The 21,039-nt window shown below is 40.7% G+C and overlaps 1 protein-coding gene across 1 annotated transcript; it reads right to left on the bottom strand.

Moving 5' to 3' along the window:
* Positions 1 to 721: 721 nt before the first annotated feature.
* Positions 722 to 17,086, bottom strand: LOC123976044 (visinin-like protein 1). The gene is made up of 4 exons (XM_046057850.1): positions 16,928 to 17,086; positions 3,497 to 3,672; positions 2,200 to 2,415; positions 722 to 2,031 (listed from the first exon to the last, which is right to left on the bottom strand). The coding sequence occupies exons 2-4, from the start codon at positions 3,656 to 3,658 to the stop codon at positions 1,834 to 1,836; spliced, it is 576 nt and encodes a 191-aa protein (XP_045913806.1). The 5' UTR covers positions 3,659 to 3,672; positions 16,928 to 17,086; the 3' UTR covers positions 722 to 1,833.
* Positions 17,087 to 21,039: the final 3,953 nt, after the last annotated feature.

Here is a 21,039-nt window from a genome sequence, read left to right on the forward strand (position 1 = left end):
ATCACATATATGTCAAAGTCACATCAAATGATGAACAGGTTTACTCTCAAATTAAACTTTGGCAGAGTGCATTTTAGCAGTGCACTGACGAATATGCTGAACAACACATAGACTTCAACAAATTTTTTTTCTGCCAACAAAAACTTAAGCCAGCAGAAGAATCTGAAGATACTATTATCACATAACAATTCTATACATGGTGGCTTTAATTATGACAAGCGATTTCATGCCTTTCTTTTTCCAGTAATAATTCTTATTATATACTATTATTAATGTGAATTTTCACATTTCCTGTTGCCTCACTGAAACTGGAGCTGGTATCAGAAAAAAAACTAAAACAATCTGAAAGAGAGACATGCAGAGAACATGTTTCCCTGCTGGAGAAAGCCAATTTTATGTTATGGGGAGGACAAAGCTTTATTCTAACCTAATTATGTCCTTGTAATTAAACACATGTAATAATTCAAGATATTTGTTAGCATGTGAGGAAAAGCTTTAGGGGCAGCCAGAAGCCACTGAGCAGCACATCGGAGATCCATGCTGCTGGAGGAGCCGTCTGAGACATTCATCACCTGCCTCATACTCGGAGTGTAAAGCATGTGGACAGCATGCTGTAATCGGAAATGCTTGATAGTTAAAGTGCCATATAACTGGTTGTGCATTTGGCTGTTGAGGAACTAATGAATACAACTGCACAAAAACACACACATACAAATGCACATCTGGGTTCAGTGAAGTGTATTTTGCTCATAAAATCTCCACACACATTCTCAGATTCACACTCACACACATATGGACACCAGAACACAAACTCACACACAGCTCGTGGTATTGTTCATTTACACAGTTCTCTCGCTATCAGCGTAACATTTGCTTCTCTCCTGTCCCTCTCTGGACCATGTGGACCCAACAACAGTCCCTTTGTTGGTTTAATGCCATTACTTCCTTTCCTAATTATCCCATGGTGCACAGCCTCCAAACACATTGTGGGTGCCAGACTTTACACTAGAGTAAGACATTAAAGTAAATGTTTTTGCTTTCTTGACAGACACAGATGAAAAGATTGGTATTGCTCTCATTTACTGTACGGTAAATATGAAGCTGGAGCCAGGAGATGATTAGCTTAGCTTAGCATAATGACTGGAAACCAGAGGGAAGCAGCTACCCTAGCTCTGTGTGTTTGCCAGGCAAAACCCCCTGTAATACCGCAACTTGTTGTGTATACACTTAAGTCTTTGTACAATTAGTGAGTCTTAGAGGTGCTGGTAGGCAGATTTCTTTACCCTTGAAGAGAGCCACACTAGCTGTTTCCCTGTTTTCAGTCTTGACTTATGCTAAGCCAAGCTAAGCTTACCCAATGTTATGAGAGTGGTATAAAGCTTCTCCACTAAATCTCAGAAAGAAAGGGAATAAGAGTATCAAACCAAAAGGTCAAACTATTCCTTTAAAAAGTGTCTTTTAGGACAATAATCTGTCATGAGGAATTTCTGCTATTCACACAGCATCAGATTGAATTTGTAAAGACACCCAGCTAGGCTGAAACTGGAGTGCTGCAGAAGTGTACTGCACAGCAGGACGGTCTGGAAGAAAAGAATGGCATCAATCAGAGGTCCACTGTGTTCCAAACATGGCTCATTACATCAACACACACGTCATCACTACCTCGAAAAAAAAAAGGCTTCCCTACCTCCTCCTCCTCTCCCCCAAACTAAATCCTTCCCTTTATTCCCCCAGTCCCTCTGTTCCCTCATTCTCCTTCTTCCTCTTGTGTCAGTTCAACTCTTCCCCCGTCCCTCTCATCCCACCCTCTGTTTCTTCCACCCACCCATCTCTCTACTTCTGCATGTCACACTGCAGCAGTAGGACGATGGAGGGGTCAGACTTGGCCGCCTCTTTAAACTCTTCCAGGGAGATCTCATCATTGTGGTCTTTGTCCATCTTGGAGAAGATCTTGTCCACGCGTTGCTGTGGGGTCAGCCCGTCCTCGTTCATACGCATCATGATCACAGTGCCCACCATCTTGTAGATGGCCTGCAGAGGGAGAAAGGGAAATTGTTTGTCACGTTTGTCTTATAATGTATAAATAAGAGGATATCTTTACAGAAGCGAGAGCCAGTAAATCCCCGCAATCTGATTCCTAAATAACACCCTCTCAGGCATTCATTAACTCATGCCCACTCCCCCCTCGCAAACACATGCCTCGATGATCTCCAGCATCTCCATGCGTGTGATCTTCCCGTCCCCGTCCAGATCATACATGTTGAAGGCCCAGTTGAGTTTCTGCTCAAAGCTGCCCCTGGAGGTGATGGACAGGGCGCAGATGAACTCCCTGAAGTCGATTGTCCCGTCACCGTTTTTGTCAAATGTCCGAAACGCATGCTGGGCGAACTTGGAGGCATCACCATATGGGAAAAACTGGAGAGTGACAAATGAGAAAAATATTTGTGTATTCTGCAGGATTGTTGATATTTGATCTCAACTGACAAACAACTACACCCCTCCCTTCAGTGCTCCCTCAGAAGCTCCAACCCCCAAATTTCAAATCTCTGAGGTTTCTACAGTGTTGAAACGCCTTCGCCCTTGCCTGTTCATATAACTGTTTATACTCTTCAGACCTCAGTACAAAATGGGTTTTTTGTTAATTTCCTGAATATATTTGCTGTATTGTTGTGAAGACATTTTTGCATCTGCTTAACTTTACATTTTTGTAACCAAATCTCTAATTTTAAGAATTTATTGTGTGAAATAGTCTCATTCTTTGTGACCACTTTACACTCTAACTTGTTTATTTTCAACTCTGTTCTACTCCTCAAAAAACACCCAAAATCTTAAAATTGTTTAAACATTTTTTGTTTAGTTTTTCTAACATTTTTAAACTGTCTTTAAAGACCAGATGTTGTCTTGTTTGGCCACATTTTGTGTCACTAATACTATAGTTTAGTGCAGAGAACATTACTGTATGTAACTTCTGTGACATGGGAGGGCTTTGATGATTATAACACAGAATGGGAGCAGGGGTATTACAGTGTAAGCTCAGAGGACAACGAATCCAGGCAAATAGCGGCTCGCTGTGTGCTAACTGTGTTTGGTAAGTGTCATTAAGCAGTTACAGTAATCTATGGTTAATGTAGAATAATGGGAGTGACTGAAAGGATATGCTAAACTGATCTAAAATATCGTTAACCCCTGTGCATCAAACACAGGACGATTAGTCAGCCCTGGTAACGTAAGCTTTATATGTAACAACCCAACAATGTTCTGAGTCATTTAAGAGGTAACTTTTATCATTTTATATAACTACAGTAGCAGCAATGTAAAATGAATTATGAGCACAATTTTCACTGTATGCACTGCAGGAAATCTATGTAAACATTGTGTTACCAGTTTGTAAAGACACCAGCACTACTCGTTACAGAGTAATCTACTGCCATGATTTCACTCCCTCTGATTCATGTCCCTTTTAATGCCTCTCTCCTGCCCTCCACCTCGCCCTCACCTTAACATAGAGCTGCTGAAACTCCTCCAGGTTGAGGATGCCAGAGGGACAGTCTTTGAGGAAGCCTTTGTACCACTGCTTGAGCTCTGCCTCGTTGAATTCGGTGCTCTTGGTCAGGTCATCCAGGACCTCCGGAGCCAGCTTGCTGTTGTGTTTCCCCATGATGCTTCACCGCTCTAGGGGGAGAAAGATGCAGAGAGAGGGACAGGATGAACACACAGGTGAGGAGGTGCTAGACAAACAACCGCGGCAGCAGTAATGCCCCTGTGTTGTTGCAACAGCACAGGTCTCTGAGGACGGATGCAAACAGAGACACACGCAGAGGAGAGCTGCATTGTTTTTATGTGGCTTTGTGTGTCAAGATATAGGCTACAGTATAAAACATGAACACACATATATACACAAGCCATTTAGTCTTTCATTTATTTAAAGGGTAATTTTGGTATTTTTAAACCAGGGCCCTATTTTGCCATATTTTGGGGTTGAAAATGACTAGTAGGGTTTTGGAATCTGTGCGGTATGGTGTATCCCAAGGTTCCATGTAATGCCCTTCACTGTTCAGTGCCTATATGAATAATATGCCTTTAGCTTTAGCAGTGCACATACATTACAGACAAAATGTTAAAAAAGGTCTTTCCATTTCCATAATGACTTGTATCATTTTGTATCATTCACCTGGTAGCATTGCTGCCATTTTGGCTTTAAAATGGCCCATTACCCTGGCTCCTCACCACACATATGTTCACAAGGCCGAGGACCACTGCAGTGCCTTCATGACGCCATCCCTGACTCATTCCCTGTCTGACAGCTTTCGCACTTTGACACAAGGTCCCAGCCGACACAGCCGAGACCACAAATCCTCCTCTAAATTGCAGATTTAGAGAGAGCATGGGGACCATTTAGAGGCTGGAATATCATCCTACCGTGCTTTATGGCGAGTGAGTCACGTAGAAAGAGGGTACAAAATTTCCTGCAAACTGCTCAGATATGTTGGGCTTTATATTCCCATGACAAGTGGGAGGCAGCACTGCAGCAAAGCCAGAGGCTTAGAGGAAGAGCAATAAAGGCTATTAACAGGAGACACTCCAGCATTAACTTAACAAAAAAGGTCGCCTGTGATCTTACTAAGTTGAAGCACAAAAATGAATGTTTCTCTCCCCTCAGAGAATCCTCTTAGAGTTGAAAAATTGCTGTGCAGGAAGGAAACAACAAGAAAAGGAGCCTATAAATATGCAAGGAGGCGCAAAGACTCACAGTCTTAACACCCAATGGCTCAGCTGGGTGTACACATGGTCATCGAAGTCCTGTAGAGATCAAACATCTTTGACTTCAACATCTTTTTATCAGTTATTGGCAGAAAATAGCTTCCACTTCCACTTGTTTGTAATAGAACCCAGCATGTGTCAGCCATAAGAGACACTGTATGTGTTTCATTTCCACAAAGGAGTCTGTGTTTAAATTGTGCAGCGACACAAATGGATCCCTTCAGAGGTGACTCAGGATTTTTTAGGTTAGGAAGGCGATTGTTTTGTGTAACCTCTGGCAATGTTTCTTCTGTAAACCATCTGTGTAATGCATTCCTTACACACACAAATACACACACGCACATACACACACAGTTTCACAAGGTTAACTGCTGCAGGATGGATGCAGACAGATGTTGAGGAGAAGGATCGCATAAGAGGTTCATGTTGTGTCAGCAACACCTGTAGCGCCATTTTCCCCTGAGAGGCCGTCATTAAATTAGAAGTGGTCAATTAATACATTTCCACCCTCTCTCTTAAATGATGACTCTGTGCCCCGCACGGCAGACATTCAGCTCTGTTGCTCTCTAAAACACTGCATCAACAAACTCGCAAAGACGCGAGTTCATTTTGGCTCTTCCCTCCTCGGTACACAAACACAAACACACTCCACAGAGTTGCAACGTTGACTGAGGCAGATGAGATTTTATCCCTCTGTGAAGGAAGCAAATGTAGCACATAATAGAGTTTCCTGTGGAGGACAGCGAGAGACGCGTCTAACCAGGCGAGCAAACACATGGAGACGTATCCCATCTGAAAGAATCAAAATAAACACAGCAGACGTCTGCAAAATAGGCAACCCGTAGGTTCATTCTAATCATTCCCAGGTCGGATGCTGTCATTCAGTAAGGTGCTCAGGTTTCTGCCAGCTCATTTAACTGAGGCAGAAATCTATTGTGGGAGACTATTCAGGTGTTGGAGGTTATCTGGAGATAACCCCGGATGTTTCTATTTCTTGGATTAGGCCGCCTTTCAGAACAAATCCATCAAATCCCTGGGGAATCATTGAGATGCATTCAGAATACAGATTACCTGGTCGTCAATGCCGTTTTCTCATTTTGCCTCATTTTGGAGAAGGTAACACTTATCTGAGTGCAGGAACGCATGCGTATATGTGCGCAGATGTATTTCACGCTCAGGTGTGCGTGTGTTGCAACAGAGATGTGCTTGCTGTTTAAGGAGAAACAAAGCATGGAAAGGCAGACACATGAGTGCATACAATATGGTCTTTTGATGTCCCTGTTTATGGAACCTAGTTCTTCTATTTCTTTAATGATTTGAAAAGGTCTGGTGTTGGGTTCGTCAATTGATACCAGCAGCAAAACAACCGCCAATCAGAGCTTCTTTGGCAGGATTTAGAATAATATCCACTTGCTTTGCCTCAAGTAGATAAAAAGAAACTGAAAAATTGCTACAAAAATGGATAAATTATCATTGGTGGCATCACATCTGGACAGGTTATTGTAAGTTGACTTGCAACAGACATATTAAATCTTAAAGCTACAGTAATCAATATTATTATTTTTTATTTACATTTTTTGTAGATTCTCTGCACTCCAATCAATCTTTACAACAAAATAGATCTGATGAACTCACTGTATAATACCTGCCCAGCAAACAAAAAAAGGCAAAGTGAGAGACTAGCTGGTGAACATATTGATTTAGGGTAGACACAGACACCACTCCAAATGAATGATCATGTTTCTCCGTGTCTGCTGTGTGTTCGTAGATATATATAGATAGATATTATATAGATATTATTAACATGTTCAGCACAATAACTATATGATGATAATGTGTTTATAGATTGTTCTACTGCCTCCAGGTGGCCAAAACAAGAAAAGGTAGCTTCAAATTGGCACATTTCTTTAACCGACACTAAAAATGTTCCCTGCTCCTCGCAGCCACCTTGTAACATAACTTGCTACTGATAGTTTTGGTAAAACAAAACAATATAACCCCCTAACAAACAGAAATTGGCTAACATGAACATGATGTGAGATTGAATAAATCAAGTTTACGAAATAGCAGTTCAGTTCTAGTTAGTAGTCTACTGAGACAGTAGAAAACACTGATTCCTTGTATATTTCAAGTATCATCAGTTTCCTTTAGTACAACATTAATTGAATTTCAGTTTTTGCCGAACAGAGGATCAAATACCAGGGGAAACCCACATATGCTCCCCAATGCCAATGCATTAAAAGCCACTCCTTCGGGCAATAACATGAATAGCTTTATTCCCTAAAGGCCACAATACCCCTCACATATACAGCCCTGAATGGGGATCAAGGGGCCTGGTAACATGCTGGTGCTGTGCACGATGTCGTCTTTGTCAGTCCATTCACGTCAACATGCAGCAGAGGCCCAAGCACACACACACAATTGTCAGCTTCAACCAGGGACAACCAGGACATATTAGTTCCATCACTCTCTGGAATTCTTCTACAGACACTCACAGACTGACGTGAAAAATATAACGATAAAGGAGGACACAGCAAGAGAAGAGGAAGAGGTGTGGAGGAGGGAGGATGACTCAATCTGGATTCACACTTCTGAGGGAGAAGACAAATAGACAGGGAGCGAGACAGAGAGTGAAAAGGTGATGAAGATGGAACGACAGAGAAAGACGTTAGGCTGCAGGCAGATAAGCGGAGCTTGTAGGAAATTGTCGCAACAGGCGTTCAAAAGAGAAAGACATGTATCTTATTGAGTCTGAAGGGGCCCCTAACGCATGTGTTCATCCCAGCTGTCAGAATGATAGTGAACGCAAAGTCTAGCCTGAGTTGTGAATGCGTGGGAGGGTGCGTGCTTGTCGCTGTGTGTATGTTTGTGTGTTTGCCAGCCCAGCTTGAGGGCAGTCCTGCTGATTGAATGAGCTAGTTAAACATGTTTGCGTGTCAGAGTCAGTGGTAATAAAGCATCCATTTTGATGGCAGTTTTCCCAAACTATTTGTTATTGGCTGATGTACGACATGAGGGTTTTACATGAAAGGCAGAGGTTTTCTTAAAGTGGCATCCGAGGACTAACAAATCACAGCTCTTCACTCTTATTTTGCACCTTTGAAATCATGTGTATAAGATGACAGAGCAGTTATTCCAGTTAAATATGTAAGTTAAACTTTATTTATTCGGGTCTCACTGTGATCGAAGTCTCTTTTGCATGAGAGACCAGAGAAAACTGTATCTTGGTTCCAATGTTCCAGTGATTGGTCGTCATGCATTATATATTGAAGATGAAATTAATATAAAAATGAGTGCTGCCCATATTATTGATGCATGAGATGAGAGCTCAAATGAAGATTTGCTCTATTTGCCCGTTGACTGATTATCTCGTTGACTCATTTTGCAGCGTTGGTTGGATAAAACGAACAATCTGAAGACATCACCAGGAAATTCTGATGGACATTTTGTGAATCTTTACCGACTAAACAATTAAAGAATAATGAAAATGGTTCATCGGAGCTAAAGCATTAAGATATCAGAAACTTGATAAAAAGATAGACATGATTGATGACCTGCATAGGGCTTTTAACAGCAGACATTTTGAGAGATTTTGTCATTGTAGCAAAATAACAAATTAACAAATTATTCTGCCGTGAAGGTCAATTAGTTTTCATGTTCATCATGAACTGATGCTTCTGAAAATACGCAAAAAAAGTAGAAGACAGTAGTCTAGTTTGGATATTACTTGTCCAAAAGTGTTTAAACAACAAAAGCAAATAGATATTAGCATTGGGCCAGAATGTGTATTTACAAATCAACACAAAAAAGGGGGATTGTATAATATTTTTATTTGGTTGTATTTTTGTCCTTTCCATAGAGGCATGCTGTGTATGGGAGTATCAATCAGTCATGCAGATCACAACCTCCTGAGTGATGAATCTGTTTGTGTCTTTGTGATGATCATTTGACGATGCTTGATGAAGATCTCTGTTGGATCGAACCGTTAAAGTAAATTCACTGGGAGCTGATTATCAGTCCAGTGTGCAGGTCTTCTGTCTGACTTTTGTCTTCAGTTTGTTTTTCAAGCCCCTGTTTAAGTTTTTTGGATGTGTGTACCTCGCATTCTATAGACAACACAGGCATAAGACGTTAGACAGACAAAGGTATACTCCTACTTTACAGCTAGCATTAACTCTCACTTAATTTCTATTTAACTCTTTTAAAACTTTTTTATATTTTGTTTATACAAATAAATTGGCCTTGCTTCTGATGACAGGGTTCAACAGAACTTACAAAGAAAATGGACTTGACCAATGTGATAAAAACAGTACTGTAAATCTAGTTTTTACTTTCTGTATACACACACTACACATACACACGTGGAACAAAACATGGCTGAAAAGCACTGGGCTTACATTGTTATGAGGCTCAGGCGCTCTGGCTTTCCCCAGAGGGGAAATGTGCTGGTGTCCCGGTGACGGAAAATGATTAGCTGGCAAAAGCTGTAATTGAGTTGGAAACAGAGCAAAATGGGAAGCTAGGCCCCCCCATACTGTAGTCATTTCCTGTGTGTGTGTGTGTGTGTGTGTGTGTGTGTGTGTGTCTGTGTGTGTGTGTGCGCGGGCATTTGAGAGAGTGGAAAAAGTACAATGGACTGTAGCAGCGATACATAGCAATCAGTAGGATACCAGTCCAATACCAGCCCTTGCCATGAACTACACTGTGATGTGTGTGTGTGTGTGTGTGTGTGTGTGTAAGATTGAGAGAGAGAGAGAGAGAGAGAGAGAGAGTGATAATGCAATATAGAAATCTGAGATGAGACATGGACGGCTGGCGTATTGATGTATGTGAGTGATAGACCACACCCTGAATGGTCTTCATGGCAGCTCAACAAAACATCAAAAGTCAAATAGAAAAATAGAAAAATAGGTTGTCCTGACAACAGTTGCCTGGCTCGCTGCCAAACAGCCACCCGGCAGCGGATGATGCTTTCAGCCTGTCGAAGCAGTCCCTCTGCCAACTGGACCTGACCAATTGGCTGACTGATAGACGGGGTTGATGTGGGTTTTTTTATTGAAACTCTATAAACTGGCCAGCTTCTTCCACATCCCACATGATGCCCTGTGTTTGATTAGATATTTATTGTTGAATTGAACAGCAGACTATTACACTGGTTGCTTATTAGAAGCAACCTGGTTTCATTCTAATGCAGTTTCTGTAACACATACATGCATAAATGTTGTAACTTTTTATAATTGCAGGACGGAGTAATAATTTAGTTTTAAATGATTTGTATTATATAATCATATTTTGTCCAAATGAAAGATTCCAATTAAAAGTAAGACACGGGAAAAAATTTGTCTTATGACAATGACAAAACATTGAATTTAATATCAATCATTATGCGAGAGCAAGTAGAATGACGCCACAAGGAGGAAACAAGAAAGATCTCCTGTTGAGGTGTTTACTTATTGTTTTACTTTTGTGATAAAACCATTTAAGTCTTTATTTGTGACCTGCTCAAACATGGTGTAACAGTAGGACAGTAGAGTCACAAAGTCAGCTAACTCACTCTGGAAAATCAGTTGTGTACAGAGGCTGCATAGCAAAAGCAGCATGTTAGCAGAGCACTGGCAGCAGCTTCATTCCCTCGGCGTCATTGAAGGATGCATTCAGGCGCAGTATTGAGTGTAGGTCACTACATGTGTTGGTCCAACACACAATCACTGTAGTTAAAAAACGCCAATACGCAATCTGTGACAGCCGGATTGATTAAAACAGAAACGTATCTTTTTTTCATCAGACGCATAAGATGGGCGACTGAAAACCGCAGCTGAAATGCCTCCTGTGTGGACAAGCTTTTCCACAGCAACCTCTATCTTAACTTTGATAACATAAGGGTGTTTGGGACTTGACTGCTGTGGCACCTCATTTACTTGAGTGTTGACAGCCAAACTACTTGACTTGAGACTTGAGAAGTAAAACATTCAAGGCTTTTGACCAAGTGAAACCCTCGAAACAATAAAAATAAACAAGACAAAAGTCACACAGGTTTTGCACAGCCACACAGCTTGAGTCTAGCACTTGGTCTCACACAGATAAAAACTCCAATAAAACTGTCTTGAGTATATTGTGAGATAAACTGGCAGACAAAATATTCTTAATAATATTATTATATATATCAACAAATGCAGCAGTCTTCATACAGAGTGAAAGCCTGTTAGTGGAAGCATTATTAACATTGAGTGAAAATGGGGGTTGTGTAAGTAATTGCAGTTATTAAACGAAATGCTGGTGCTGAGGTGTTCCTTCCCATCAGTAAGATCTCTGTATTGTTCTAATGTACATATACAGTGTATATAAGACGGAGTGTGACTGGAGAAGGAAGGATGCATTGCTATAGAAACACAGCTCACCTCTGTGCAATTCAAACTCTAATTTAAGACCAGGCAACATGTCGAGCCTGGGGAGAAACACAGGGGACAAAACGGGTGTGTGCCCTTATGAGTCAGTCTCATAGCTAACCTTTATCTCCCATATCTCCAAATCGTCATTTATTCACCTCAGTATTTATCGCCACAATTACTTTTACAGATTTACTGAAGCCGGGGTGACTCATGTCTGAGTGCTGCTCTAATTGTCGCCTGTTTTTTTTTCTGTCTGTGCCCTATCTAACCTGCACAGCCTTGTAAAATGTGGCTATTGATATTCCAGCGACATCTTTAAACTCAGGCAGAAGCGGAAGGATGCCAGCACACACACGCGCTCAAACACACAAACACACATTTTCCTACACTGCTCCAGGTCGAGAGTTGTTTGGCTGTAAGGCTCAGGTGTTTCGGCGCCAGACACAAACAGTCTCTAAAACAAATATACCCATGTCCTTTAAGCGCACACACATACACACATGCACATACAGTAGTCGTGTGTTTATTGTGCAGTGTGTTGACAGTAGTGTAAAGGAACAGGGGAAACAAAACATGGGACAAAAGCCCTTGTCCCTGCTCCCGCACTGAAAGCCACGCTCTCATCAATGTCCTCTGTTGACATGGACCTTCAGTGTGTTCTGAATCACAGACTGGTAGTAGGCGGCAAATCAGCATCTTACAACCTGCAGAATAATATCACAGCAAAGTTGTGTGCAAAGCTGCTATATGTGTCATTTTAAGTTAATCACTTGCATTTCAGACGCTGCCAAACACAGCCATATCTTTGTAGCATGCATCCAAATGTACAGGCATTTGTGTACAAAGCACTAAAGGATGTGGTTTCATAGTCTAGTGGAAATATAGATTGTTATAAAGGTATAGTATTGCAGTTGCCATTAGAAGCCTAAAGTATACTGTGTATGCCAAATACATTCGCCTTAACTAGTTGACTGTTGAAAGAAGTGTAGCACTTCTACAATGTTGACATGAACATTGGCCCTTACTAATTTTGACATCCACTTATCTTCTGGTAAAAGTTTAATAATTCCCAGGAAATCTCTCTACAAGACCTGATCAACTTGTATTCTAAGGAGTGCAAAAATAACATGGGTTTATTGTAATTTTTATAATAGCTCCTTGCGAATGTTTTACTAAAAGAAAAATGGCTTATTTCGTCAAACTATTTACCCCCCAGTGAATGTATGTTTTAATTTAGGTGCAAACATTAATATTAGTTTTAATTCTAACAGCCTGAATCAGTGGGCGAGTCTTTATTAGTATCGCAAAAGTGATGATTGAAACTTCCTTACAGAGGGAACTCCTCGTTCTCTCCTAGGAACCTACATTTCAAAGTGGTATCAGTAGGACTTATATGGCTACCAAACATGAAACAAAGTGCTACACCTTGGTGATTTGCCACCATTTCTGCAGTATACATATTCTGCAGTTACATCACTACGACTAGTATTTAAAATGTTTTTTTTATTTAGAAAAATTAATCAGATGATCTACACTTGCGTAATATATCTACTGACAATAAATTGGCCAAAAATTACATCAAAATACAGATTTATTATAATTCCAAACCCATGTTAAGGTAGGTCCAATATAACCCAGCACTTCTTGTAGCTGTTTGACAGTAAAAGCCAGCTGAGTCATCTTTGCCAGAAGGCTTTTACCCTGTGAACCCTGACAAATTGTCAATCTATCACAAGGCTGTCACACAGTATAGTGACAGCCATAGCATCGACAGACCACTGTGTTCACACTCTAGTCACACCTATGGATAATTTTAGTGTCATCAGTTGACCTAACCTGCGTGCCTTTGGACTGTGGGAGGAAACTGCAGCTGTTGCAGAAATTGTCTGTAAACACTGAAGCACACGATAAAATAATACACAAAACACTGCTGGGTTGAAGATTAAAATATATATTGTACAATATGGAGACCTCAGCCTTGCCATAGGAGTCAGTCAGGGTGAGTCTCTCCGATGCTCAACACAGTACCAACACTTTTTGTAGCACTCAAGACAAAGAATCTTCGTTCTGATTGGACATCCGCCAACTCATCCTTTCATAGTACCAGTATAGCATTCTGCTGAACATACTACATTTTACGCTGACATACTGGTAACACAGTTCACAGGTAAGTACAGTTTCATGACATTTTCAGGTTCTTTGTGGAGCCTAATATTTCAGGAACGCAGATGGATAAGAGCACAAGGCAGAGACCGATATTCTCAGAGACCATACTCAAACAGTGAAGAGCACATGGCAGTTTTATGGTTTTAAATAAATGATAAAACCAAAGTCAGAGGCTAACAGTTGTCTTTCTCACAGCACTCGGAGGAAACCCACACAGATTTGAACCCATGGCCTTGTAGCTTAACCACTGAGTGGTATTTTACTGTATTAAAGCGGAGTAGGCAACTTTGCAAGAGACAGCTAGATTTTGAAAGTATCCAAACACACATTCAGCCAATTGGCCAAGCTCATACAGGATTTTTTTTTCTATGTGTGTCAGAGCATTTGATTTATTGATTGCTGTCAGGATGTAATTTTAACAAATATAACAAAAAATGCTGCTTTACCGCAGCTTTAAGGTAAAAGGGAAAAAAGTTGCTACACAATTCAGCTTGATATGTTCCTCTACCCAGTCTTTCTTTTCAAAGACCCTTAAACCCAGCTGAAATGTGACTTAATGGATACCAAATTAATATCTTTTGTTTCAGTTAGGAGATCAGTTCCTCCACACCACAGTTTCTGGTGTACGTTACCTCTCCATTGTATCTGTCAAGCCACTGGAGGACACTCTGTCAATGGCGTTGACTGATATCTATGGGTGTTCATTAGTTATCCACTGGTGATGCCAAACTCCTTCACTAAACATTCTTTTGTTGCTGCTCAACCACTATCAGCTGGTCCACGGGCTCACAGGAGCACACACACACACACACACACAAACACACACACACACACACACAAACACAAACACCCATCATAAAATTCCAACATCTGTCTGGCTGGGTAACAAAGCATATGACAGGAAAGGATGAATCAGTCAAGAGACACACAGGTGGCAACTCATGCGAGCCACCCCATGCAAAAACAAATACACACACATGCAAGCACACGCACACAATGAGCCGCTGATGCGTGAGACAGATGCATAGTACACCTGGCCACAGGCTTATGGCAAAATGGGAGTGATACAAAGGGGGGAATGAAAGAGATACACAAAGCGGGAGTTGGCTGTGGGTGCCGTAGCATCATTCATCTAGTGCTTTTAACAGAAAAAAAGGAAAAGAGGAGACTGGAAAAACAAACAGCACACGCATGCACAGACAGGAAATTGCTGATATTATTGTACTACTACTAAACATACTGAATATGGATCAATTGGTCTTTCCAGAGAAGAGGAAGTAGCTGTAATCATGTGTTTTCCCATCCAGTGACCTGTCAGCCAGCTATTATGTGTAACTGTAGCCTCGTTCTACCTGCTGCTGTAAATAACAGGGAGCTATCACTATGTCTAACATCACTGCAAAGACCAAGCAACCAACTCACAGCATCTTCAAATAGCCTGTTGCTCATCTTGTGTGATACAAACATAGACCAAAATAATCCATGTGTCTGTGGTGACTGAGCAGTCATTTAGCAAATCCTGGTAGGATTTATTGAAAATATAAAATACCAACGAACTGTTATAGAGGTAAAAACAAAAATAGCAGACACTGTCTTTATATAATAAAGTCTAAAAGCTCAATAAGACTAAACACTTAAACATATTAATGAAAGCGCCGTCTTCTTTATTTGGATCATCGCTCAACAGAGTGTACTTTACAGCATGGAGCACTGAAAACAACACTTAGGCATGATTTTGTCATACATGCTCTCAAGTGCAATCCATGATCCAAATATAAATGAAGGGTAGCTCCACCACCAAAATTCAAAACACATAACTGAAACATGACGTCACTCTCAAAGTGATTGGCAGGACTTTTCATACATGGACTAATACAAAACAACAGCAATCAAAGTTATTCGTGTTTTTGCATCTGAGAAACGTAATGTAAAGCTTTAACCTTAACTCTATGCAGCATGTAAACAGTTATTGATTGGGCATTTAAAGGTATTAAAAAGAGGATATTAAAATAGCAGAACAGATTACAATGCGATAGTCTTAGGGATATTTTGATGTTACTGAATAAGATCATAATTGTTGCTCCCCCATGGGAAGCTAAGCACCACTTGAGACGACCTGACTCTTGAGAACTATACACAGTCTGCTGAGAGTGTAAAAGTGGGCTGCAGTAGAAATAAAGCAGCAGAACAGACTGTATATTTTGGATAAATTAAGACTACAAACAATCATACAGCTACAACACCTTATCTGTATTGATAGACTGCATCACTTAAAGTTAACAGAGACTTTATTAGAAAGAAAAAAACACACTTAAAAGGTGGCAGAGTAGCAAATGTGCACCCTTCAGCACTGAGAACCATCATGCACCAAAGATCTGCTCCTGTTCAGTCAAAGGCTGACAGCAAAAGGGCTGCAGAGCCCAACTGAACTGTCACTGCCACCAGCTGTCTGTCATGGATGTGCCCATCACGGGTGTGTGTGTATGTGTGTGCATGTGCTTGTGCATTTGTTGTCTTTCCATGTTCATGGAATATTGCTGTGCATTGTACGTGAACACAATCAATGAACACCACTTTATGCAGAGACCTACAAATATGTAGACACGCGCGGCCAGTAACTGTGATGCATCTCATATGACCCTTTGATGCACAGTCGCATGAAGGCCACCAGTAATGTGAACAAGCTCACACACAGCCCACACTGGAATCTTTTCCTATTGATTGTGTGAGACCTGGCGTCATTCACAGAGGACTGGATTATGCAGATAAAACTTAACCACTTGCTGTATTTCTCCATCTGTCTCTCCCCCTCTCTTTACTCACACAGCTCAACTCAAAATTACTTTGAAGGCAAAACAGTGAAACCTGCAGCTATAGGCTTTCCCAAAAATGCTCACCAGACGTGCACAAATGAAGTCACGTGATTCATTTGACATGCTTGTATCATGCTTATTTAAGCTCCAAATGTGCAGAGCCAGAGTTCAGTTTCAGTGGCGCGACACACAGGTAGCTTTATTTTGTGCCATCCATTGATTGCTTCCAGAGCATGAAGGACATTCAAGCACCGATTTCCCTGGCTGCATTTTCAGATCCGTGCGGTTTAGCAAACAGTTTATGCATTCATTCAAGACATAGAGCACTCTCTAAAAATGTAACACATACCAGCACAACACAAGCATAATAATATCTGCTGCCATCATGGCAGATACAGTCAACAAAGCGCCCCTTTTCTTTAGAACATGAGACCATGATCCCAGGTTCAATTGACTCTACAGACATAAGTGTCCTTGAGCAAGAGACTTAAGTCCCATGCTCAATAAGACAGTTCAGTATAATTGAAACCTTGACTTCTGTAGTGCTCAATAAATGTGACACACCAACACTTAAGAGTTCTCTTTTCCAGGTGAAACACCTTTGATAATAGACCAATAAACAGAAATGTCCATGACTTTCTTTCTCATCACGTAGGCTACTGCTTCCTTTAGTTAGGAAATAAAGGTAAGTAAAGGAATATCTTTACACATAAACACACACATTTTGATCAACACTTGTACACATTAACATTATGGTTATAAAGAGACCAGTAACACATAAAAATGTCCTCCACTTACCCTGTAATGTTTGGAAGAAGAAAAAGCTCCTTACAGCTGTGAAACAAAAGCCTCTTCTTTGCTTTTCAGCTATTCTCGCGGCAGTGTTTTGGTCCAAAACAGTTCCTCCTTCATGTAAAATAACCTTCGTGTTAACTCACCTCTGTCTCTGGAAGAAGATGAATGAACCGCTGCGTCTCCCTTGCCAACACATTTGCATAAAGCCCGCCTCCCCCTCGAGGCGATTAGCTAGGATGCGGTTTGAAGGTGGGTCCTCTCCATCTGATTCGACGGAGCGGCTTGTCAATTCAAAGCCGTGCTGTGGCCGCGCGCGCCTGTGCCCTCGCGTCCTCTCTGTAGCTCTGCCGACCGCGCGCGAGAGAGCGAGCAAGAGAGCGCAGGAGGATGGCAATATTGTGAAAAACTAAAAGGGGAAAAATGAACAGTAGTCAAAACGGGAGAGATACAGTTTATTATTGCTCAGTATAGGATAAAATTCTCTCGTTGCCACTTACCTCTCCTTCAAATCCACCTAATTTATTTAGACAATTGATAGTTTTCTGGAGATATGGGTTCCCTCTTTGGCATGCATGCTTCTAGGTGGTAGCCTTTTGGGCTACATGAGGAAACGGGAGAATTAACTTTACAAGCCCACAGGAAATTGAACATCTGTAATACAATGCTATCAATGAAAAACGGTTTTGTTCAAGAGCTCTAAATTGCAACAGCCATGTGAATTAACATGAGCTTGGTGCCCCTGGGGAAAAAGTAGGGCCCTTTCCTTTTAGCTTATTGCACATTAATGTAGGTCTATAAACTGAATATGACTGAGGGACCCATATCAGACAGGCCCTCAAGATTAGATAATAAAGAAGATCATTTATTTATTAAAGTCCCGTTCTATTAAAAAATGTTTTAAAATGTATCTGTATCTCACCTTAAATCTGAGTCTAAGACATGTATGAGCAGGATTTTGTGACATCACAAAGCCAATCGTGGTCCATTATGCAACTTGCACAAAGTTTTTTTTGTTGTAAATAACATTACCACAGACACATAAACAGAGTATTCTCCTAGGGGCTTAAAACATGTCTGGATGGGATCCTTAAGGTCCTAATTATGTCTCGCCTAACAAGAATGTTGATAATGGATGATGCAAAACACTGCATTATAACAACGTTTATAAAATTCTTGATTTCTACAATATCTGCTGTTACTACAGTATGGTTAAGGATGGGGAACATTGTGGCTTTTGGAAAATAGACTCACTTTATACTATCTTGCATATGGGTAAGATTTCCATGTTTCATCTACTAGCTGAGAATAGAAACGCTCCAGGGGTTATTGGGAAATACCCCCACTACGTTGTCTTGAAATGGTTTAAATGTCATTTTAAGGCAGACATTGTGACTGCAGAGAATAATTTTGTACCCTTTGTCTTATCAGAGCAGAGCCTCCATTATTGTCCTACATGATTATATAATGATTTCAATAGTAGTGCATGTATTGATTTCTTTTGTTCTGACATAGTTTTACACTCACTCACACTGCAAACTGCATTGACTATAGCATCCAATATTATTCATCTTAGTTTATGTAAGATACCTAATATAACAATGAAGCAGATTTGATTTGCTAAATCATTTATTTCATGATGATTAAATTGAACAGAACTCAGACTTAACAATTCACCCAGCCCTATTATTTCACTATGATGTGTGTAAGCTACAGCATGTGTACATGACAGTTGAGACACACACACACACACACACACACACACACACACGTGTGTGTGTGTGTGTGTGTAGGGGGGGGGTTATATTGATTATTTTATTAACTATTGCATTATTGTGGTTATTTCTCTCCATGTCTGTGCTAGGAATCAACCATTGTGCTCATACAACAACACTGAGAGAATTTGCTTCACACTTTTTTAATCAGACATAAAGACAAGAAATCCTGACTTATGATAGTACCTGTCTCACACATAAAACAGAGACTGAGTTGTAACAGAAAGGAGAAAAAATGTGTTACAGTCTAATTAGCCAAGGTCAGCCGTGGCTTCTCATTTTGAGTAACCTTTAGCACAAGGTCAACGTCCATCACTCTGCAGGACCACTGCAACACATTCTTTGGATGCTTTGGTGTGTGTGTGTGTGTGTGTGTGTGTGTGTGTGTGTGTGTGTCCTTGAATCCAAGGTAAGCATCATTCACTCTGAAAGAAACTCAGATAACCACATAAAACAACCAGTGTATAAAGTGTAGAGAAATATGCAGGCATATGGGAGGCAAATGGCTGAAATCATGGAGCATACAATGAGCCTCACTTAGTATATCATTTCAAAGGAATAGTTTTGGAAAGTGCACTTATTTGCTTCTTTTTTTCCGAGACAAATAGATTGATACCACTCTCATGTCTGTAGGATCAATATGAGGCTAGCTGGCTTAGCTCAAAGACTGGAAATTGAGGAAGCAGCTAGCAACTGACCCCTCCAAAGCTCGCTAGTTAAGACAGTTTAATTGTTTGTTTAATGCATAAGTTAAGACAGTTTAATTGTTTGTTTAATGCATACAAAAAGTTAAAAAATGACAGGATGTGGTTTCACCGGGGGTTATGTGAACATCTTTTATTACTTTTGGACAGAGCCAATAGCTGTTTCCCCTGTTTCCAGTCTTTATGCTAAGCTAAGCTAACCAGTGGCTAGCTGTAGCTTCATATTTTCTGTACAGACACAAGAATGGTATCAATCTTCTCGTCTAACTCTTGGCAAGAAAGCAAATATGTGCATTTCCCGCAATATTGAACTATTCCTTGAAGTATTATAGAAAAACGTCCAATTTGTGTTTCTGCTTCTTCTTCCCTTCTCCTCCCTCTAATTCAGATATATATTATTGAAACCACATTAATTGATATAAAATTAATCTCCTGGCGACTAATTGAATTATGCTTTATTGAAAATGGCATGAATATAGTATGAACCTCTCTCCCTTTTACTTCTATGAATATTCATGGTTGTGTGTGTGTGTGTGTGTGTGTCCATCGGCAACAGAGGGTTGCCATGGGAGACAACCCATCGAGCCTGTCCTGATCCTCATCTCTTTCCTCTTTCATCTCCACTGTCCTCTGTCACCATCCTGCCATTCATCTCCACACGTTGTTTGCTGCTCAGTGTTGTACTTTCCTATAATAAATACTTATTCTATTGACGCTGTATGTTTTTGTCATTTTTAAGCTGTTCATTTGATTTAAATTCATCTTCCACTGGAAACAATTGGCATGATCACTTCACAGGCTGATCTTTGTATCACAAGTGAAGAAAAATGATTTGTAAATGTGTTACAGTTATAATAATAAGAGCAGAATGTGTGGATCACAGCACGTCAGGCCTATTCCCGCAGCCAGTTGTGATACAATCTTATTCATGCTAATTGATTGGCAGGTTGGCAGCTCAATAATGAAATTCAAACCTCCATCCGCGTCTCAGTGTACATCTGAGGCTGCGTGAGTGTGGTGTGTAATTCTGTGCGATGGCGGCCTGTAAACTGTCTAATTGACCTTTCCACCCTCCACGAAGGACGCCTCCTCCGCCTCCGCTGCTATTCCCTCCTTTCTCCTTTTTCTCCCATTCTCCTTTTCCATTCTCCTTTAACATCTGTCCTCCTGTCCTCTAGTTTCTCCTCTGCATTTGGACCTCCAATTTTTCATACCCTTTCAGTCCGTCAAACATCATCACGATGAAGATGTTTTTTAAATTCTGGGTTGAGAAAATTCTCCCACTATTTCCTTCCTCTCCTGTAATCTTTCTTGTCTTTTGTCTTATTCTGCTTCTGACGGGGGCCAAAGTCAGAATTTTTAGAAATTTCCACATAGTAGCTTGTATCCTTAAAAATTACACATTTTGTCTAACTGGAGGCTACAACAGCATACCAAAAAAAGATAACATATTTGTTACTGAACGGCACACACTGTCCTGAACACATTTGAAACAACTTGTGTTTTCCTTACGAGAGCCTTTTGTGTAGTGAAGGCAGAAGTAGTATGACTCTTTACAAGGCAACCCGTTCTCACTCCCGACTCGTCACATATGGATGCATGGTCAAGACCCATCGGCATCAGTTTGTAACGCACAGGG

The sequence above is a fragment of the Micropterus dolomieu genome, linkage group LG09, assembly GCF_021292245.1.
Source record: "Micropterus dolomieu isolate WLL.071019.BEF.003 ecotype Adirondacks linkage group LG09, ASM2129224v1, whole genome shotgun sequence".
Taxonomy (NCBI): Eukaryota; Metazoa; Chordata; class Actinopteri; order Centrarchiformes; family Centrarchidae; genus Micropterus; species Micropterus dolomieu.